The sequence below is a fragment of the Zootermopsis nevadensis genome, unplaced genomic scaffold (genome assembly GCF_977971745.1).
Source record: "Zootermopsis nevadensis isolate Lab colony 2312 unplaced genomic scaffold, Znev_1.0 Znev_ptg000029l, whole genome shotgun sequence".
NCBI lineage: Eukaryota > Metazoa > Arthropoda > Insecta > Blattodea > Termopsidae > Zootermopsis > Zootermopsis nevadensis.
Genome location: NW_028259161.1, coordinates 6,334,418 through 6,358,314, shown reverse-complemented (window position 1 = coordinate 6,358,314; position 23,897 = coordinate 6,334,418). Strand labels below are relative to the sequence as shown.

Here is a 23,897-nt window from a genome sequence, read left to right as displayed (position 1 = left end):
ATGTTTATGTTTAAATCTTTAAAGCACAGTGGTAACATCTGCTTTAACATCCACTAACTCTGCATTTTTCCCACAGAGTGTATTCATGACTTTCGTACGTTTATGTGAATAAACAGCAATTACTTCCTTAACTAAATCAACCAGTTGATTTTTGTAGTGGAGAAACGTTGCGTTTTATTTGCGGTAAGATCTGCTTTCTTACATGTTATATAAATGAACATGGTGCCTTTCAGTGGTAAGATCATTAATTTTTATAGGCGTTTTTAACCTCTCTTATTCTCTCATCTTACCTGAAATTCAGTTTTAATTAACAAATTCATAGATATTTTACGTAACAATAATTGTGATTATCCTACAATAGTGGAGGTAAATTTATAACTATAATAATTCCAGATTATAGACTACCCATACTGATTATTTAAAAACCAGTTACGAGCTCAAAGACGTGCATTCTTAGAACCGAATTACTGCTCTTGTAAAGAGAGAGGTTATGTCACTACCAAATTTTAATCAATACTTTTTGAACTGCATTTGAATAATAATAATATTTCAGTAATATATGGGAAGAAAATAATATAAGTCGTTATGGAAAACACGCTGTTGTCTTTCAATTTACAGAGTAAATTAATTGATTCTAAGGGCATTCAACGACACTGTACTAAGTGCATATAATATATAACCTCAAGTATGATAGCAAGATGATAATTGAATTTGAGTAGTTAAAATTTTCGAAGACAGCATCTGAGACCCAGATACCATTCTGGTATTACCTTGCAGTGACTAACTAATAGCACGAAAATCTCGGAATTTCCGGTAACAACCGGGTGTCTCTATAATTCAAGTCTAGAGCGTTATTGCGACACCAACGTCTCGATGTGTGTGTGTGTGTGTGTGTGTGTGTGGGTCGGGTGCTAGAAAAGCATTCTTTCAATGTGTTCCCTCTCCCAACCAAATTATCTGTTAATTTTATAGTAGCCGTTGGTACAAAGACAGATATTATCTCTTTTAAGGAGAAAAATAATTAGTTTTGAACGGTTTTAATTTGTAACCACTAGAAAGTTATTCCACCAGTTCCTCGAAGTCACTTATAACATATAATTTCTAAATCAAATAATAAACTTGAAGGTTGTGTGACTTGCGGAATGTGGATATCTTTGTTCTTTGTTCTGTACGTATTTAGTAGAGTTAGCGGTCTCATCCCAAAAGCCACTCCCCAAGAGTTAGAACCTACACATTATGATGTACTCACACGTACATACCTTCTATTCATCGCGGTTCCAGAACACCTTGTTAAGAGTGCTGGAATTTCCTTGCCAACAGGTAGCTATTTCAAGCCACGTTATAAAGATATTCTGTGGAATCAGTCGCATCTGAATCACACTTGTCTCTCGATAATGACTTCATTTTATTACCGCCATGACTCAATGTAACGTCAACACCCGTTCCAGTATAATTACATCATAGATAGATGTACAAATATATTTTGATAGATTGATTCGTAATTCAAGTTTCTGTTTGCTCACAGAAAAACTTTTACCGCATATCTCTAGAACCAATCAAGAGCCATCGCATTTCTCGGACCACGATGTGAGGACCGCATTCTAACAATCATTTTCTTTGCATTCATACATGTGGACTGGCGAAAATGGCGGCATTGAATTTTGCATGTTACGTGCGTGACGGACGGCCCGAAAGCACAGGATGTTCACCGGTCAAGCGTGTCACCACCCTAATGGCTTTTCTCTGTCCCTCGCAACGAGTCGGGTGATTTACTCCTCTGTCATTTCTATTAGCACACATCTTCATTAACCCTTCAAAGACTAGTGGTACATATCTGTCCCACCTCTCTCACAATCTCAGTCTGCACTGTTCTATGTTTGATTAATTAGTTTATGTATGATTTGAGGTGGGCAGTCTTCTTCTGAAATGCAGTACTCAACTATGTGAATGATTTAATTGACATTTTCTAAAGACGCATTTAAAGTATTAGACATGAAAATTTATAGAGGCGGTTACAGGTGGCTTATTTCATGGTTCGCTTGTATCCGGGGTCAACCGCTACTCGAACCTGGGAATCGATCGTCTGCTGTCTCCAACTAGTTTTATCTGCGTAAATAAAGCGTGTTGAAAACATTTTTCAGCATAGCAATCAGTCACCTCATGAAATCAGCTTGCTAATTGTGAATGGTAAACTAGAAGAATAATTACGTAACTTATAATAGTGTTTTTCAAACATTGCGTCACGATATGTGAATTTTCTTGATACTGCAGTCTACATGAAAGATGTACTGGCCTACTGTGCAGACAAATTTTGTATTATAATGAGATATATTCTGTTATTTTATTCTGACCATAATGGACAGCAATCAATGCAATTTTCTTACTGTACTTTTACGTTGCTTTTGTAATCGAGCTGAATAAATTTCTTACATTTTTTATCAAATCCCACGTCATTTCTTATCGACAACACATTTTTCTACCGGCTACTGTACATTCTCTCTCTCGCAAAACATTCGAACATCCGTGGTTTCCCTGTGTAGAGTTAATTAAGAGGAATGCCAATTAAGGTGCCATCTGTTGAGTTGTACAGATGACTAATCTCATTCGCTGCTTTTTCAGTATGGGGACAGTACACATAAGACTATGAACGATGTTGTGTTATCTTATGAACTTATTTGGTAGGTTACTTATCAACGGCTTAAGTTTTTGCAGCGGATGAGAGGAAATGTGTGTCGCATACGTGAATTTTAAAAGAACTACTGAACGTCCTTTTTTATTTCTGGGCATTTTCTTATAAATTTGACACAATACTTCCTACAAATAAGTGAAACTTGACAAAAATGTTCCTCAGAACTGTTCTGAAAAAGAAGTCATTTCGTGTTTTCATCTTTATGTTCAATATGCGTAACTTGTAAGTTTAAACTTTCATATTTTATGGTAACCTCGTCGCTTGTTAACACTTAAAATATCATACATAAAAAAATCGCTGAAATTTTCACACATAGACAGAAATTCCCATACATAATTAAACACACACACATAATTATGTAGTTATTTATACTTTACATATTTACACGCTTGTGTATGTTTCAGAATAAAAGTTTTCTTGTCTTTACATAATTATATTTTATACTTTTATACACTCCCTCACATGTAATTATATGTTTTGTTTGTTTGTCATCAGTCTTTCGACTGGTTTGATGTGGTCCTCCATTTTCGCCATCTTGCGCCAATCTCTTCATTTCCACATATTTTATGCAGCCCACATCCTCAAAAATCTGCGTCACATATTCCAATCTTTGTCTCCAATTCTTCCCTTAAACTGTTCCTTCCATTACGAAATTAACCAATCCTGGGTGCCTCAGAATGTGTCCCACCATCCTATCTCTTCTTCTGTTAAGATTTTTCCACAGACTTCTTCCTTCGACTGTCCTGTCTAAGATCAGCTAATTTCGTACTCTACCAGTCCACTTAATTTTCAACATTCTTCTATAGTACCACATTTCAAATATATATCAAAATGCGCAGTGCATTACAAAGTTATGTTTCCATGTTCAGAAATCTCGGATTATGTGTTTACTTCTTCTCTGAAAGGTAGAATGAACATTTTTCATGAATACAGAAAGGCCGAGGAGCCTGTATGAAATTGGTGGGTGTCACGATCAGGTTCCACGTTTCGCATTTCAGTTCAGGGATGGAGGGGGGAAACAGACGGAACAGCTGACCGGTTGATCTCAAGTCGCCGGTGTGAACACACCCGACCGCAAAGAAGTCAGTTGCTCAAACTAAGCCGCATCGAAACCTGTTCCATCAAGCTGTTTGTAAAAGGAATGCACTAATGAGAGAGAATTGTTTCAAAAGGACCTACTCCCCGACAGTAAATGCATTTCTATTCTATTCTATACTGAAAACATCTCGTTATATGGCGGAAGGGTTCTTTGTTGGAGCCCCGCGATGATGTCACTATGAATTGAAGAAACTACAGATCCAAAATGTTTTGTAGTGAAGAATTTCTGTTTGCATTTATGTAGTACATGATGTCTGTAGATTGATACGAATAAACAACATATATCTCTGTTCCAATGCTATAACTTTTGTTGCCTGATAAACGCAGTCATGATACGCAAAAATCATCTACTTTCTTCCTATTATGTTATTTGAAGGTACGACAATGTTTTGTTTTGTATCGCGTAACGTGTGTGGCCAGAACATGAGTGTCCATATTAAGCATGTCTGCAAATGACTACTGTCGCATACACGAACTTTGTACTGTCAACGGTGTCTGGAATGCTCTTAATGAATGGGACGAAAATACTGGAGGAGTGAATACATTTATGAGTATTCGACACAAGATCGACTGATAAAAGCCGTGTGTGGGGAACTGGTTTGAGGTGTGTGAACCGATCAGACAATTTACCAGATTCTCGCGCGCAGCGTGCTTATCACCCAGATAATAAAGGCAGCAGACACCTCTCAAACGTCGGTAAACGTCTACCTGATGAAACACCCCAGAAGACAGCCAATCCTCTTCACTCGTCGCCTTGAGGATCAGAAATCTTACCGGCATATGAGATGTTTACACAGATCTGTATATAGGCGTCTTCCGAAACGTTGGCAACACTGTACGAAACCACATCGCGTCAGAAACCAAAGATCATGGTGACATATTTACCTCCACAAGAACCTCAAATCCACTTCAAACATAACTTGTAATTTCAGTTTATTTAAGGGCTGTATCGAGTTCAGAGGTCATATGACGCGGATTAAGAAGTGGTGAAATTGTGTTTTGTTTGCAGAATTTCACTGGACCAAAACCAAGCGGTTTGTCTTCTGGATGAGATTCTGTTCTTCATATCTGTTGTTCATATCTTACGATTTTGTGATTTAAGCAAACAAATATTAATGCGTATGAAATGAATAATACACGTAATTTGTCCTGAACTCTTCCTCACAACACGTATTCTGCAGTGGACGTGAAATTGGTTTTGACTTGTCCTTTGTGTGCCCATTGCATGACGATGATGGATAGGGCTGCTATGCCGATATCTGTCCATTTCCATAAATTCTCGTCGTGACTAAGGCGACCACGTGACTAGTTCTGTGTCCGGGAATCCGATGACAACCGGACCACCTCTTTTTGAAGAAAGCGTCTCGCCGGAGAATTTCATGACGCATAGATGGTAACCACACAACAACAGTGGATTTAAACACGAACATTGCCTTATATTAATCCAAGTTTTCATAATCTTTATCTTTATCTTCACATCGCTTTCATTATCATCATCAGCAACGAACATTATTTAGCTTGCAGTGCTTATTCACAAAGAAAACTTCGTGAACGCTTTCCACATAACATTTGCAGCATTATGTGAATTGTCCATAAGAAGTCTGCATAGACAATTGTTTATTTTCTGTGCGTGACAATGCTATAAGTGAACTGAAAAGAAATTTGTAGAATTTGTGAAAATAAGTTGAAATTCAGCAGCAGCTGCTCTCCGAGAAACAACCAATTTCTCGTTTCGCTCCATCCTGCGTTTCTTTAATCAACACGAGAAACAAAAACTTTTCACCTAACTCTGAATATTGTTATTCTGTTTGCTTCATCGCGAGTACAAAAAACTGTGTGCATATATAAATTCACACGTTTGTGGGAAATTCATGACAAAAATATTTGCGTAGGAGAATAAAAGTAATGTTTTCTTGAATAAACCTTTCATAAAAGTTTTCTGTCTCGTATTTCGGTTTTATTAAATGATTGATTTAGGTGACGGGAAAGCAAAGATATTATACACCATTCAATTCGTTAAAGTTTCGTTTTAAAAATTTGTAAAACTCTCTGTGTAAGAGTATGGACGTTAGATGTCTTACTTTCACAATTCCCCACCTGTAAGGAAGATAAAAATTTAAATCAAATTTGTGTCATAAACGAAAGTTGTAGGTGGACAAATACAGTGAACCTAAAACATAATCGTTTGAGTTTCTCACTGTGGCGAAGAAAAACATGTTTCTCCGAAACGCTATAATCTGTATACAAGTCAAAATGGCTTTGCTACCCAGAAGGACAACATTGACATAAGTAATCCTTCATCAGAAATATCAACCCGCTTAACCTATTACTCACTCCATCCAAATTAACCCTTTGAAATCGAAGCTCGTCTAAATCATATTTCAGTCCGTACCGCACAGAAAACACAGCACTTCTCCATTACAAAGAATATATTATTAATTCTGTTTAAGAAATAATCCGTATTAGTACTGAGAATCATATAAACACCACAAATACAAAATTCAGAATTACTTGTTAAAGTACCTGGTACATATATTTACCGCTTCCCTTTAAAGGGTTAAATATATCGGAAACGGACAGAAAATTCGTGTAATTGGCTGGTACGATATTTTTAAGATACCGGAGTTTTGTAGATGGAACGGATATTTTAAATTCTAGAAGCAAGCAAAGAATTTTATATTAATTAACCAGAACGCCATTAAGTTAATTACATAACTACTGTTATAAAATGTTTCTAAATCTTTAGAGAGAGCGTGGCATGGTGTTATCGTGGTTTGCGCTTAAGAAGATGAAAAGCCGAAAGGAGGAGATAAAATTCGTAGTCACGTACAACATGCAAATAATACTCGGTTTTAATTAATCTAGAGAAAGAATCCATACGGCTAGCTTTTCGACGTCATCTATTTCATTCGTTTTTATGTTGCCCTATACTCGTAATTAAATAAGTGGGTTTGCCGACCAGAGCGTGCTTTGTGTATTTTGGTTCGCCCACATCGACCAAATTAATTAATATAGGAAATAATGTATTTCTGCACACACACACACACACGTTTGCTGTCACTGGATGTATCAGCTTCTCGGTTCAGAGACCGGCCAAGCTGACTGACGTGGTTATGTGGTTTTTCCCAGTGCCTCCAGTAGACAACCACTGGATACTGTTCTGTGCCTGATTAATCCAGTCCACTTCTTTACACTCTACCATGAACATGCGTGTTATAATGCAGGTGCCCGGTTAGTGAAATACATTTAGTACCAACTGAATGTAATAAATTCCAAATTGTTAAAGGTTCCTGTTCAGTCACCCAGATAATGCAGTAAGCACTTTAATAAGCTTCAAGTTTTCATTTCAGATGATAAAACTAATAACTATTTGGCATCGATTATTTATTTTTATACGTCGTAAAATAATAATTTATTTAGTTATATTTTACTAAGATACTGCAATATTTGACGTTGTTGGAATGATATATGAAAACAAAGGGTTCGAAGAATTTAAACTTAGTTAACTGTTTTGTAATTGCCCGAGGAACCTTCCAAAGTAGGTGTTACAGCATCGAGGCCATGGACCATATTCTCTGCAGATGCTAAAACTGTGAACAGATATACCCAGCTTGTTGTAAAGGATACAAAGTGCATGAAAAGAATGTCATCTGTAGGAAATTACACAGAGTAGTAAAGTTATTGAATTCGATGCTTCACCATATCGGAGAGCTGCGGTGTAATAGCTGGTATGTGACTATCAGAAACTGAATAGCCCCCGTCCCACTGTGCAGACAGTCTGCTGTTTGCTGTCACTCCAATCAATGACACAACTCATTATAACTTTTCCTTCCTTTAGCCATTGTCAGCGTCGGTAGACTTAATTAACAAGTATAATTATACTCTATCTCATTACGAGAGTTTGCCTGCTACGTCACTTGTCTTGTTAACAAAGAGGCCTTCTAGATACATCAGTTACTCTTTCACTCCTTCGTTACAAGATAGAATTCTTGTGGTTTCCATGTACCTCATACTTTTTGTCGAACTCCGAAATATTTTAAGTAAAATTCGATCACAAGGTACGCCGTTAAGTGGGGGAGGAAAGCATTAAAATCTAAGAAAGGAAGTAATGAGGTCACTGATAAACAAAGGGAATAACACAAGAAGGAAAAATGAAAGGGACGCAGAAGAAGGGAAGAAGGAAAACGAGACAGACGGGGAGGAAAGGGGAGAGAAAAATAAGTCAAAGAAACAGCCTAGTGAAAGAACAAAGACAATAATCAATAAAAAATATAAATATGGGAAAAGAGACACTTTGAGAAATTCACACACTTAGTCTTCCTTCTTCGACTTTATTCAACTTTACCTCCTTTGTTGGGTGGAGAAAGCATGAGTTTAGACTCGTTACAGACAGAGTAAAGTATCATAAACCGTCCAGATCGTCACTTTCATTGCACGTTCCTGTGTTAAAGCAGAGTTTATCTCAGGAGAGACGAAGCACGCAGCTTCCCGATGTAAGGCATTGATAGATATTGCATTCGGCTCAGCGCAAGAGGTGAATTCAAAAACGCAAATAAGTAAATTTGTACACATTGTAATGTAATGAATTATCTGAAGTACGAACTTCCCTTTCCATCTGAACTGCAATAATCAGTTTCCAAGCTGGCATCATAACCAAATACAATATAGGAAATCTCTTTTTTCACCCAACAGAGACAGAGAAAGGATTGGTAATTAACATAAAAGCCGAAATCAGTTATTTGATGGGTTTTGTAACTCGGCTACTCAACTGCGACAAAATCCTAAGCCAGAATTTCGCCTGGGTGGGAAAGATAACTTTAAAACCATCTGGGCAGGGGATTTAACTAACGGATATGATATCTCACTTGTTTTACTTCCTCCTATTCTGTTTTTAAGCCATCAGGCAACGTAAAGATTTAAAAATATCATCTGTTGACTGCTGAACGTTAGAAGTTGTTGGGTTCTGCTCGGAGTTTTTAAAGGAGTCAAACAGATGTAGATGTCACAACAAATCATTTTTACGAACCTGCGTAGTATTGAGTTACTGCAGAATGTGTCTATGATGGGCTAGGAGCTGTATAAATGTAATAGGAAACCATCACAAGTGGCGCGTCTCCTAAAGCGAACTCGAGTGAACATTTATTTAAACACGGCGTCCCATTAGGGAGGGAGAGAGAGTCAGAGCTGCTGACAGTGATGTATCGTATGTACAGAGAGAGACAGAGGCGGTATCTCTGCATAGGTGACCTCTTATCGAATCTTGGCTATGGAACTCTCGAGCTTCCTAGTTCCGTAAAACTCATCAACCCCTTCGAAAAGTGTTCTCGCTTCGGGCCCACTTTCCAACAGCTCGTTAGGCCTATATACAAGGATTTGACGTCTAACTTCTTAGTTTAGCACGAGCTTTTTAGGGCATTATCTGTTGACTTTACTTAAAAATACACAAATTAAATTAAAAATCTGAATATTTGTTGTCTTTCTGAGACTGGCTCTGTCCCAGTCTTCATTTAGGAATGCGCCTGCTCAATGGGGGCCCGTTAAACAAAGCTAATCTTCATCAGTGGTTGTGGAAGTGTTTTAATTATAAATAAAAAAACACGTAAATGCATTTGCGCAGAACGTCAGTTTCGTTCCATCGAACAAATTTTCCAGAAACAAAATAACATTGAACTGTATTAAGATGAAAATCGATTCTGATGTCAACAGGGAAATAACAGAACCACGGTTTTGATGGTACTTATCAGTACCCCCTGACAAATTCTAGCTTAGTTTCTAAAACTAAACGTTTTAAATATCTTTGGTCAATGAGGTTAAATACTCCAAATTAAGAATTGTGCCACTGGTCCTAGGAGAGCAGCCAGTACGCGGCTGTTTGTGTTTTGTCTGTCAGTCTGTAGCCATGTTTCTGTCTGCGCATGATTGACTGTGAACCACTTGAGACGATAGTCTCTTTGGAATTCAGTACTGGAAATCCCTAAATGCCATGTGATGACAGAGAAGCCATCTTGCCCGTTCAAGTGCTACTGATCGTTGTTGTTAATCAATGCAAGTTAACGAAGCAAGACTAACATGGAAATAATGAGTCTGCTGCTTTCGGCAAGAACCTTGCTCCGTACAATTACAATGTTCGGAGTTACAATTGCCAGAACTGTTTGCGCTGGAGACTTGTTATTTTCTGAACGTTTGGCTGCTGAGTTAGAAGGATTAAGTGAAGTACGAGCGTAGTTTAATACCGAATGCCATCGGACGACAGCGTGCGGGCAGATTTAGAGTCTATTTATATTAGAACGTAAAGATAACGACACGAGCCCTTGCCGATTTTTCAGAAAATATTATTCAACGTTTTTCAATGGAACTGTTTAGGAAAAATATCGTTGGAGACGTAAGTTGGGCGAGACTCGTACGTGGAACGGACTAGCTCGGAGTCAATATAAACAGTTCTATTGAAAAACGTTGAATAATATTTTCTGAAAAATCGGCAAGGGCTCGTGTCGTTATCTTTACGTTCTAATATATATAGACCCTAAGACTGCAAGAGTCCACTAGCGACATCATCACATTAAAACTCTGAATCTGTTGATTAGCTTGTATTTCTTTTTCAGTTGTTCATCATATTTTTCACTGTTTTCATCGTCTACCTATATTTATTCTTATCATTAATCTCTTTGCTTACTCTTTTCCCTTTTTCTTCTCTTTCTCCTTAGTTCTTTTTTTACTTTTCTTTTAAAAAGATTTAGTCGGAAACCCTTCAAGGAAGAAATAATTTTAGACACCTACCAGTGGGTTGGGGACAACGTTAAATTCTAGTTTCTTGAAGAAATCTTCTGTGTGGGAGGTAGACTGGTTACATCTTGCTCTGGCTCTCTGACTTCTGTGAACACGGCAATGAAACTTATCTTCTCCAAATGTGAATTCCTTTGTGAAGTGGTTGTATTCGAAAGAAGGCACCAGCAAATCCCGACAATAGCCAGCTTTAAGTACATTTGTTTCAGTAGTTTTGAAATATCGTATTACGGGTTTTCGGTACCTGTATAAAATTGTTTGATTTCACCTTGTCGTAATTTAAGAATGTTATAGTGTTTTCTTAACTGATGTGTTTGATTCTTATAATTCGTTACCAAAATTTATTTAAAATAAAATAATTCTGCTATAACAGTTCAGTTAGATCCGCCTCATTTGATGAGCGGTGGCGGCAAATTTCGTTCCAATTTTCTTATATACATAATTAGAAAGGGAAAATGTTTCCATCGACGTAAGAGAACGCTATGTATAATCCTTTAGCGCTAGTAAGTAGCTGACTTGAAACTTAATTAGTTCCAGAACATACCGTAGTAACTGCAGGGTACGATACATGATCGTGGTGTAAGTTGTAGATGTTATATTAACTCCTTGTCACCTACATGCGCGCGTTCATCGGCTAAAGTTAATTACCTTTGACATTTATGTATCAGACACGATAATTTAGCCTGTAGTTACTAATAGTTACCATCATCTAGACTTTGACAGCTATAACTCCGTGTCATTTATTCATGTGAGTGTATTTAACAGTCCGTTTATCTGAATTAATTCAGAAGATAGACATCTCGGGGAACAAAATTTTCTATTGTAATTTTACGTCTACTTACTGTATTATCTAATTTCTTTTTATGACGCGGGAAGATATTTCTTTTGAAATCTTTCATAACAGATCACAGACAACGTAATGGATATGGCAAAAGGTACAAAGTTAGCTGACAGGTTATTTATTATTCTATTAACACGATAGAAGTTAAGCTAGCTGGATAATCACTTGCTAAGTGGATTATTTATTTATGTTTTATAGACACTGCCAGAATTTAAAGATATAGTGGACGGACGTTTTGCATAAAAGAGACATTTTAATAAGGTATTTATGTCAGTGGAGTGTACAAATTATTCGAAAATTTGGACCCAAATTTATATAACATCATCGTATCTTGTGTGACGTTTGTAATAATTGTGACATTCTCATATGCCTATGAGAACAAGTAAGAAATTAAAAAGTATTTTCTATGCGTAAAGATAAATGCTGCTGTTACTTCGCGTCTCCCGGCAGGACTGCTATAAAAAAGTAAAATCGATTATATGGTTTTTAGGGAACTGTGCTTGACTCGTATCGGGAAAACCTTGTAGCGCTTGGCGGTGAGTCATTTAGTTCCAGCCGGGAGCTGGGAAGTAACAGTTACGTTAAAATTGATGAATGAACGCAGTCGGAAACACATACATTTATTCTATTGAAAGGTGCGATTAATTTAATTTGTTTGTTGGCAACGCTGTCGATATCTCAGACTATGTAACATTGAATGATAGGACGATGAATGTAAATGAATTGGAAAGGGCATAGGCTTATGATTAGACGTTATAACAAGCAAACAATTTATTTGGACAATTTAATTTGAACGATACAGAAGAATGGAAACGTGAAGTTATTATGTAGATGCATTGTGTGTGCTCATTTGTAATAGGAGCTCTGGCAATACGTACAGGATTGTACCGTGTGCAGTAATATCCCTAATGTTACTTCATGTAAGCATAGTAATCTATAATAGATTGAAACTGGTATTTAAGTAAATCATATTTCAGTGCCCATTCTCGTTATTAGTTGAATCAGTTTTCTATTAGGAAGGGTCTTTAAATTCTATTTTATTCAATTCCTTTCCATAGCGAGCATACTTTATGGGTATTTGCCTTGTGCTAGTGATTGTCTTCACGAATTCGGCCGATTCTTTTGGGGTTCTAATTTTATCCGGATCACTGAAGTCCACGTGGAAAATTCCTGCTCTGGATCTGTTATAAAAACAACACGTGTTAGTACACGGAATTGTGTTTGTTATGGCTATAGTAGAATTATTTAGATAGTTTTAGTATCGTGTCCGTATTTAAATAGCGTGAAAGGTATTAATTGTAGGTTTACATATATAGCATATGAATGTCATATCGCATATTACTGTGTCCATACTTACATGTAGCCGCTTGTCCACTCCAAGTTATCCAGTAGACTCCAGATTACATAGCCAACAACTTTTACGCCATCAATGTAAATTGCTTTCCACATTTCCATCATGTAAGTCTGCAACATGCGATAACTTTACTTCAGAGCTTGGGCTTACATTCTCATGTGTATTAATATTTATCGTGGCTACAATTAAATAAGTTAAAACTATGAAAAAATTACAAACAGAACAGAGGTTCTAACAACTTATGTCGCACATATGACCGTAATGTTAATATTTCCTCAATTATACTTTCCACGAAGTTTATATATATTAATTATAATATATACATTTTAAAAAGACTATGTCTTATTTTAATATGCAAAGAGGTTTGGCACAGAAACAATAAGTATTGTTGTCCATCCATATACGTTTTTCTATGTATAATAATTTCAGAACTTTGTAGCGGAGCAATGTTTTCTTTGTCGTTCAGTCGTCACTGAAGAAGAGAACTCTCGTCACATTTTTTAAAATACAGAAATTATATAAACTTGCGTACTTTAAAGTAATTTAGCTAAAATCTCCATATTGCATGATCAGATGAAGGTACACGAAAATATGAGAACTGTTTTCACTTACAGCTAAATAGATTACACGACTCGTATCCGTAGTTGCTCCATCATCCATGAATCCATTTTCGGTGATGACCACGTCCCATTTATCGCCATAGTGATCTTTGATATAATTCAGCACTTTGCGCAAACCCTTAGGTGCGACCTGAAACGTAAACAACCAGCGTACAAATAAAATTAGTTTTTGTATAAAATTATTGTGCAGACGCTACTGAATTTGGGTCTGACTTTTACCTTTGGAAACCTGTTAACTTTTGTACAAATCGGTGGTAGACAACAAATATTCTTTAGCCCTTACTCCTGATTAATATTTTGTATGTGTAATGAGTTATGTGGACTCTGTTTAAACTCACTCAGAATGGAAACCTGATGCGAGCTTTTGAGAACACGGTAACGAACCTTCGCGTCTCTTACAATGTGAGGTAATTTCTTGGCCAGTTGAGCAGAACTCTGCTTCATGTCATTAGTACTGATATTTTACTAACCCTTTTTGGCTGTTTGCTATTTTCAGGAGTTGTGCGATTAGGCTTTTGAAGTACCAACTTAGGTGTCATTTAAAGAATTACACTACAGCCGCAATAACACGCTTGAAGTTGGCAGTCTTCTGGGATGCAGCACTTTGTAGTTTAGTCTTTACCATGATTATGGAGGCAGGTAACTCCACTGAAACATCGACCAATATCTACCAGACCTCACGATTCTACATCCCATAAGACAGTCATCTTAAAGTATTTGTATATACTAACAAACTGGTGTCTTCGTTAGAAATTATGGCACAAGGACTCGATAGATAGTCATAACTAGAAACTTACCTTTTCCCACTTGGTCGTTTCAGATACTGGCCAATAGGAAGGTGCGGACAATGTGACACCCGTGTCCCTTTTATACGAAGGAGTCGGACCTTCTTCTCTGAAAGTTGCCAGATTTGTCGTATACTGGTTCAGACCGAAGAAGTCTGCAGTTCCTGTGGACGGCAAGGTACTTTACTGATACAATTAATTTATTTTTTTAAAGTAGTGAGATATGTGACCAATTACATATGTTACGGATTTTAATGCTAATAAATGTTGGGCAGATATTCGCACTGACCTGCCTAAAATGCAGCATAATTTAATTGGTTTATTCTCTGCGTCTTAACGGTTGCCTTTTTGACTGCTGCGTCATCTGTCGATTCGTAGGCTATTTAGCTGCGTAATTTAAACTACTCGCATCTTAATATTTAGAAGAGTCTGCCAAAATTATCAGATGCAGCATCTCTTTTTTATACATCTCTCATGGCCTAGGGCCTTTTCGTTTAATGTTGAAACATGCGGAAGTTAAAATGCTTCACGGTTTTCAGTATAGAATAAAACTGATAGTGACTGCGTGTCAGATGAAACACGTAATTCAAAAAGTAACTCAGGTAAAATCTTGAAGTAATTAATCAGTGCAATAATTAAATAAACAGTGTTAAAGGTGGGTGATAAATGACGGAATTTCGGAATTATAATTTCAAATTATCACAACAGGGTGCTACAATACAAGAATACGAACTATTTAAAAGTTATATAGGATATGTAAAATATTTTACTCTGTTGAAATGAAGGAATGCTAGATAATTTATGAAATGAAATCTGAGTTTTTCTTAGGTTTAGCATATGAAGAACCGAGCAAGTTTGTTATGGGTGTCAGTTAGTGTTGTGTGGTGCTAAACTCTCAGACGGAGATAACAAATGGTAGAGGTCATATTCTGGAACCTTTTACAATAATATTCGCTACAGAGTGTCTAAAAGTATATGCAAGAAGATTTTTTCTTTTAAAGCATGATATTTAACCTGCCATTTCCATAGAGCCATGAAAATAAGTAGGCTCGTAACACGAAGATATAGACGCACACAGGCTATATGATTACGTAAATTTTATTTTCTGAATTGTAGGTCGGAGAGAAAGTGGAACAGTATTTTTAATTTTCTTATCCGCTTTTTCCACAAAAATAAAGAATGTATTTAATTCTTGATAACATACACGGTCTGTTTAACGTACGAAAGAAAACTCAGAAAATTGTCTTAAATTCACATCTATTTTGTTTTATATTTTATTTCATCTGCCATTTTGATATTAACCTATGCTATTTAACTAGTAAATTGTTCATTTTAATGGCTTAGCACTGTAACCTTAACTGTGGATGAGTATGTTAAATGTTCACTTACCTCTGATGTAGTTAACCTCCTCCTCGGAAAATTCTGGCAAACGGGATCTTCGATACCCTTCCTTCTTGCTATTTTCAGCAATTTTTCTCTTCATAATATCCGGGTAGTCACCCTTCTCGCTGTAGATTGGATCTGCAAACCAGCCTAGCTGAAATGTAATGAGTATGGGAAAGTTAGTTGTAGGGGCCTATGTACCACTGAGGAAGGCATCGGCAACTCAAAGTAATTCGTTGTTTAGGTATAACATAGGACTTAAGTTATAAAAATATGACTTCGCACAGAATTCAGCTGCACTTACGTTGAACTCCAGAATTTGTTCCGCTGCATTACGGTCACTTCTCGAATTAATGTCGAGTGGTTCGTACCAGAAGGTCTCCAGTGAAATGGAGATCTGACCTACAATGGAAACACTACATGTATGAAATGTTTTCAGTTTTAACGTGTGAGTAGTTTTTACAACTAGAGAAGTAACAATCTGCTTGGTATTGTTGTGTTACTTATTGTTTTAAAATACTGATATTAATTTTTAATAAATCCTCTTCATCTTTTACTCTAAATTTAATTGTGCAGAATGTGGGGTCATTGACATTATAACTTATAATGTGGTTGACTGTGTTTGTATCTTTATTAAGATTTAAGTTTTTTTTCAGTTGCTGAGCTTTTATGATTTTAAATAAAAAACCGAGATTATGAATCCGAGTTGGGAAATGGTATAGAAGCGAATTACTATTCTAGTACTTAGTATAGAAACTAAATAAAATTAAGTGAGAAAAGTGTGGAATAGGATTGTCTAACTTTGAAGCAGGAAGCCGAAGTTCGACCCTCGTTTACTTGGCAGCATTTGTTTGTTGCTTACCCTTCTGATGCTCCCGATACTTATTGTTGTATAAGTGATAGGCCCGTGCATGCGCCTTAAGCATCGTGTGTCCTGCCAGGTACGACCCCACACCTGGCAAGGAAACGTTCGGTGCGTAACCTGACCCAGTCACGTTCCCGTTGTAACCTTCCACGGCTTTAGTTGGCTCATTTATTGTTATCCACCACTTAACCTATGAAACGTTTGAAGGCTGTTTCAATATTCTGGGTACAAGGAGTCGGTGAATCAGGGTTTTCTATTATAAATATCAATGCGATGAATAGGTGACAAGTTTTTATTAAAAGGGGCTTTAAAAATACTGCATGCCGAACAATATATGAAAGTGTTAAAAATAACTGAATTTAAAATGATATGTGGAAATCTAAACCTGAAAAGAATTAATTTATATTAGGTTAAGGTAACGTAAATTACATAAACTTTTTCTGCAAAAATTGAATATTAACTTAATAGCAGTAATAACAGTATCATAATAGACAAATATTAAATATTTCCCAGCTGCCAATTTAATTTGCTATTTCTTATTCCCCTGTTTACCGTCATAAGAACTAGGTTAGTAGGCATACTCAAGTCCTTGAAACCTGTGACATTCAAGTTGACCCATTTCCATATAATTGTCCATCCTGATAAAAATAAAAACAGACTACCTTGAGCTACCAAGGCCTTAGTTCTACTATTTCTATCGGTTTGCCTTCACCGTGTTTATGAAACGACCTGAGTGAAATACTGTGACTAGATAGGAAGACCTTGGCTATTTTCCTGTTTTGCGACCTTATTGTAAACGTGTTAGGTTATCTAGGTGTAAATCATAGGTTATGCTGTGTAGTATAAGTAATATATTACATAATGCGGAAGGCATGGAAGGAAATTGTAGCGACGTACTTTATTAAAGGTACTTTCTGGGCGTTCTTTGTCAAGGATTGAGAAAACTTTAATAAAACGTAAGGGAGATAGTCTCTAGCGGAGTTTCGAATCGGGTACCTCCCGAACATGGGTGTGAGTGTTAAGTTAACCAGCTCAGTGTATATGCTGTGTCTAAAAGAAAGACAGTCCTGTGGCCACAGAGACAGGAGTTTCATGTCGAAATCTAAAATATTTTCGATTCGGAATCTCGCCGGAAAGAACATTCTGCCCTTGTAAGCACAATGCGAAAAATTCTATATTTTATATATTATTTGCGACTGTACATAACATGAAAATCTAGAAAAAAAATATTTTCGTCTGTATATCTGACCTTTATCCAAGAGTCTGTGATTTTAATTTAGTGGAAAACTGGTGTGAAGAATGCTGGTAAACTGTACTGATGAGGTTTAATTTGTGGTTAGATGATCCATTTACAATTGTCACCTTTCTAGGACTAATGCACTATTTAGTGTGCGTGTGTATATACAGAGTGTCTGGACACTCATCCCTTAGATTTTAAAGATCGTGTCCTTGGCTAAAAGTAAGACGCGAATTTTCAATTACGCAATGCCGATCGACAGTTGTTTTCTCTATGAAGTTTTTGAATCAGAAAAACGTGTAAACGTCTCGGTTTTAGTGACAGTACAAGAAGGCTGTGTTAATAAAGACAACATATATGTTCAAACCATTGTGAAATTTTCGTGGCACGTTGGATAAAGTTTATAATATTATAGTAAAGTCATTTTTAAAGTAGGCCACATTAAGACATGGAAACATTTCTTACACGTTACTAAATGTTAGTAATTTGGTTCAAAGTTTTTCTCAAAAGAAACCTAACACTGGTAATTTGAAAGTGAAGATAAAACAATCAGTTCTGATAAATCATTTTATGAACAACTTACATTGTAGATGGCTGTCTTCTTGGTAATAGCGCCGTGTGGTATGGTAGAAGTTTACCGACGTTTCAGAGAACATTGCCGCCTCCATCGTCAGAGCGATGAGTAACATCTGTAACTGGACGTTGGTAAACTTCTGGCTTCAACCCAGAAGACAGCCATTTTCGGACCCGCCGCTGTGAAACCTAAATCCCTAGAACTTACTCTGTCTCCATAGTATGAATATAGAACATCAGCATAATCTTCGAAATAGTCGACAATGAGTTCATTAGTCCAACCTCCCAGATCCTGCAAATATTGTGGTAAATCCCAGTGATACATGGTAACCTGTAACAACAGAATCAAAAGTAGTTTTGTAAGGAAAATCATGTCTGATTCCTACAACAAAGAAATGTAATACACCCTGTTTATTTTTCTGGGCACATATTATGGTAATGCTATGAACTGAAGCACACCCATTTTGTCATATTCTTCCCCCATTATCAGTCACAGCCATCTTCACACTTCTTATTAGTTGTAACATGAAGATACTCGGCGCCAAATATATTACAAATAAATATGTGGACTGGCGAATCAAACGACTTGTTACAATGAGGCACAGATTTCAATTATTACGACAGCCCTTATGTCGGACGTTGCTTGTGATTAACTTTTAGCTGTTTACGGACTAAAGGTAGCAGTCAATCTTATACACAACAAATGCGTCGCAAACTGAATAAATTAAATTGTGTTTCTGGTTATTTCATTAATTTCGTTCGCAAATAAATTGTCTGTAAGAGCGGATCTGTTCATGCTGCTAAATGTTGTCTACATTACATCGAAAATTTGTAACTTTCTATTCATTTTTTCCGTTTAATATTTATGAAATCTAAGAATATTTCCGAGAACTTCACCATGGGTGTGATGCCATATTTAATGAGCTCGTTGATGACGTTGTTATAGAAGTCGATCCCCTGCTGATTCAGGCTGCTGATTGTGCCAGATGGCATGATACGAGTCCACGCAATGGAGAGGCGGAATGTGTCGAGCTGGAATAAAAACACAAATTTCTTATTTCAATGAAGAATAGGTCTCTGTGATGAAATCTTACATCATAAATATTATTAAAGCGTAGAAATCGACTGATTTAATATTTCTCTCTCATGTTACAAATTTTACACCTTCCACCTATACAGTTTTTCGCCTGTCATGGTCAAATCTGTGTTACTAGTACCTCCAGAATTACTGTAATCACACTTTTCGACAAACAATGTCCCTGTGATTTGGCGTGGCACTGCAAAGGCGTAGGGACTGGAGGCATAGAGCAATGGGTTCTAAACTTAGGTACTGGATGAAAATAATTGACCAGCTGCACACTCAGGGGGCGCTGTACCGCGTAGGACGAAGTCCAGCTACACGAGGCAGAGTGGGTTCTGAAGCCGGGTTGGGCGTGATGTAAAAGAGAAAAATTACTCTCACTGCTGGAGAATCGAACTCCGATCGTCGAATTTATTGCTAGTCATAGTAACTAAGTTGTTCTAGCTTATGAAATAAAGAAGGAGAGATAGAAGGCAAATTCTTTCCTTTATATCATCGTTCAATCGTCATTTCAATTTATTTATTTTTGAGTTCTTTTCTTTTCGTGTGGTTTGGACCTGTGATCGATAATACTGTTTGAGTGTGATAACAGCTTCAAGTATCAGCACTTTTTCGAATTCTTTGCTCGCAGCCCTCGTCAAATGGTCACACTAATACAAGACAATTTCAAATTAGAAACGTCGTCTCTCGGTAACTGTGAATCTAAAAAAAAATATTTACATTTTTGCTCCAAATGTTCTCTACAACAACCTTCTTAAGTATTATACAAGTGCTTTGAATTACTCTGTATATTACACACAGTGTATAGGACTAGTACGTAAAAATTACTGTGGGATTTTATATTTGTTCATAATTTTTTTTGTTAAACAAACTTTAGACTTTAAGTTTCGACCTCTCCGTTAAGACCCTTTAAGAATTTTAACATTATTTTACAGGCTTAAATAGTCGGTGCAGTCTTGGGTTAAGAACTTCTAAACTTGCAAATATAGCTGTAATTATCTGAGAGGCCTCCGAATAAGCCTGGAAATTGACATGACCCAGGCAACGTCGAAAAATGGTAATATCTGCGACGGCTAGAGTATTTTATATTGTATCTTCCAAAGAAATCATGTCAAAGTTCTAGCAGGCCGTATCTTGTCTGATATAGTTATTGATGTCTTACCCCCAACTCCTTAATTCTTTTAATATCATCCTTGTATTTGTGGTAAAAATCTGTAGCTACGTCTCCATTCTTTCTGTCTGCAATGGCTCCAGGGTGTGTATGGGTGAATCTATCCCATATACTTTCACCTTTACCTGAAATAAAACATTATTTTAAGATATTTTCTACAAATAATACAATGAATTATGATCCACTGGTTTCTGATAACTAACCGCTGATACATTTTGCATTCCTGTGCCAACTGTTGAGAAAATACAGCATCGATTATTTTTGTTTCGTTATGGGTTTCTCTAGTAATTATTGTATTAATGAAGGGTTTTAATTTTACTCGGAAAATAATTCTATAAGAAGTAATTTGTTACTTTTATCAGACGTTGCCCTGAGAAAGGAACTTTTAAAAATGTAATTGCTTTTTTGTAAAATATAAAACTTTCAACATAGAGTTTTGGTACTCATACTATTGGAGGAAATTATTTGGCATACCTGGTTTTATATGTAGACGGAAGGATTGTATTGAAATGTATCTTAGGTAACTAGAGTTGATGATATGAACTGGCTCAGAATAAGTCCATAAACCAAGTTTTAGTTAAGATTATAATGACCCTTCACTATCCATAAAAGTAGAGGCTTATTCTACAGCTGTGTAACTGAAAATGTTTAACAAAGAATTTGTTTTGTAATATTTTTCAAAATTAATTTTGGGATTTATGATTTTAACATGTAGATTTCTTTAAGTCTTTAAGCTACATATTTCAAGTCAAATTTTCTTACATATTGTTAGCACGAAACTGAAAACAGATCACCTACCTCCTTCGTTCCAGGCTCCTTCATACTGATATGCAGCTGAACCTACGCCGATCTTAAGATCGCTGGGCAACGTGAAATTATACAGGTAATGATCGTCTTCTTTATCAATTTCACTGTCTTCAGGGTAGATGTAATTGAATTCTGCCCCCACAGTAATTGTTACCATTACCAGCAGCAATGCTGCCAACGAAACTAACTTCGTCATAGCTGCAACTGCTGCGATGTAACCTCTGCTCCAGTTGGTTGCAGCTCTGAAATCTCATTATAAGTTCGGCCCATATATAGGCCGGTATCCGTGATGTGTGATTTTGCGCTGCTGTTTATATTCACGTTGCATTTGTTGTGCCTGACTCAGCTGTCAAAGAATCATGCAAAACTCTTTAAAACGTTCTTGTTATATTACCTGTAACATATTACATACAACACGTGTGACACGGAACTCCTTCGACCTAACGGATATTACAGTCTTTACATGTGCCTGTACCTGGTTACTAAATCGAAGGTTTTTGGCTCGAATATCGACCAAGGCATTTTCTATCCATCATTGTCGTCGTAATACATAATTTTCTTCAAAATTTGGAAGTAAGGGTTTGTTCTTGTTGGATCTACCACTTAAAAAGACTGAATTTCAACTCTGCTAAGATCATAGACGGGTCTCTGGTAACTGAGTGACTCCATCGCTGTAGATTCAACCACTGTCTTTGAGAAGACACAGAGTAAAAGGTTTTGAGTTTTCACCAAGATGTGATACACAATTGTCTTCGCATTCTCGCGGGAAACCTTGGATACCACCATCTATGTTATAAAACGTTTACAGCCAAACTTATATCGACGATAAAGGGCTGCTTTTTGTGTCTAATGTACACATGTGTATTATTTATTCCATGGCGTTCATAAATGGGACTTGGACTAGGTCAGCTAATGTTGTGATTAGAATGTGGGCTGGACAGCTGGGGTTTTTGTTTCAGACAAGGATGTTTCTCTTTTCGCCACCACATCCAGATCGCTTCTGTGACACATCCACACTCATTTTCAATTGGCATCTTTGACATTTATTTCTCCGGGAGTAAATCAGACTGAGGGTTTTCCTGGTCACTAGCCTTCATCTAGTACTGAGGTTAACGTACTCCCTTACAAGTATTCATGGTGAGATGCCTAATTAAGCACATCTGAACTATTAGCGAGGTAGTCTATCCCAAAAATTGACCCTGAAATCTTACGAATTTAAATTTTTTATGCACCGGCATAAGTCATTCTCTGACGTGTGTGGTTCTTCGTATACGAAGCATCACGATCTCGTTTAACGTGCACGTTATAAAATAGATTAAGTTTAAGGTTTCAGTCGTTGGATGTAGTTTTCACGAAGTAGTTACAAATGATTAATTTTCGCGGTGTTAAAAGTGTCGTTGTAATTTCAGTTACAGAGCATTTTATGTGCCACGAATCTCATTTGGTGTTCATAGATATTGTTACTATGACGTTATATTTTCAGTGTTCAACGACATTAAACATTGCGACATAATTCGTAACTGGTACGGTGATTAAGAACGATGAGCAAACCGTATAGAGTGTATGGAGTAAAATTCAAAATTGTGTTAGAACGTCCAATGGAAAGAGACAAGTGATGGATTTACAAACGCGTAGAAGGATACTATTAAAGATATATAACTCAAAGGAATTGAATTTATATATATAAACTGGATTGAATTTGCGGAGGACACGGTTCAACTAATGCGAGCATTGTAATGACCTTACCTGTTTCAAAAAGTCTATGAAAACCCTGGGTGTGAGGGGTGGTTAAACTTTTTAATGGGTGGTTAAGAATATCATAAATTTCGATAGTAATTATGGTAAATATTTTGTTGCTACCCGTCTTAAGTTTTGGTCTTACTGTAAGCCTTTTTTGGCCGACTAAAACATATTTTCTTCTCAATTTTGTAGACTTTACCAGACTGTAAAACATGAACGTGCACTTGGCAGAATTTAATGATTTAGAATGCGTACAAAGATGGCTGTCTTCTTGAATGTTGCGCCGTGTAGCCTGGCAGATATAAACCGACGTTTCAGAGGAGCTTACTGCCTGCATTATTATCGCGTTGCTCTGTTTTTTTCTTTCTGACAGGTTATGAGAGAAAAATTTATTGTGAACATATTTCAGAGCCACCTAGTGCTAACTTTGTTGATTTATTTATTTTCTAGACACAGACTCACTACGTTCTGATTTTAAACCTTAGGTTTATCCGTGAGATCTGCATGACGAAAGACATTTACAATAGCTTGGCTTATTGCAGTAAAATGTTTGCACTTTTCAAATGGAGTAACTAATTTGAGAAAAGTGAATTGATAAGCTGAGAATTATATACTACAAACGAGTAGCGTAATTTGACGAATGCATGCACCAGCTATGAGGCATGGTGAGTTTGTCAGTGACGAGCTTCTGAACTCGCAGCCCCTCTCTCCTCTCTACCCCCTGGCCTGTGCACGTTTTGCAGCTGCTTCAAGCGTGCAGTAGTGGACACTTGATCTGTGTGTGTTGCAGCTCGGTTCATATAATTCAGGGTTTTGTTTTTACACGTGCAGCGGAATAAAGGTTATGTCTGTTGTAAGAAGACGACAACA

General features: G+C 36.7%; 2 protein-coding genes across 6 annotated transcripts in view; one reads left to right on the top strand and one right to left on the bottom strand.

The window, feature by feature from the left end:
- The window catches only part of LOC110836161 (uncharacterized), a 312,398-nt gene that overhangs the window by 96,968 nt on the left and 191,533 nt on the right, over window positions 1-23,897 (top strand). The window lies entirely within an intron of this gene.
- Window positions 12,165-21,555, bottom strand: LOC147872252 (myrosinase 1-like). The gene is made up of 11 exons (XM_087358062.1): window positions 21,279-21,555; window positions 20,472-20,605; window positions 19,126-19,260; window positions 18,437-18,559; window positions 16,416-16,608; window positions 15,858-15,955; window positions 15,560-15,707; window positions 14,183-14,334; window positions 13,378-13,515; window positions 12,769-12,875; window positions 12,165-12,592 (listed from the first exon to the last, which is right to left on the bottom strand). The coding sequence occupies exons 1-11, from the start codon at window positions 21,481-21,483 to the stop codon at window positions 12,424-12,426; spliced, it is 1,602 nt and encodes a 533-aa protein (XP_087214188.1). The 5' UTR covers window positions 21,484-21,555; the 3' UTR covers window positions 12,165-12,423.

Excerpts from the sequence above, each read along its gene's own strand:
- LOC147872252 (XM_087358062.1), bottom strand. The coding sequence starts at position 21,483 with ATGACGAAGTTAGTTTCGTTGGCAGCATTGCTGCTGGTAATGGTAACA. Across the intron at positions 16,609-18,436 it reads ATTCATACTATGGAGACAGA|GTTAAGTGGTGGATAACAAT; the intron begins GTAAGTTCTAGG and ends AACGTTTCATAG. Across the intron at positions 12,593-12,768 it reads GAGTGGACAAGCGGCTACAT|ATCCAGAGCAGGAATTTTCC; the intron begins GTAAGTATGGAC and ends TTTTTATAACAG.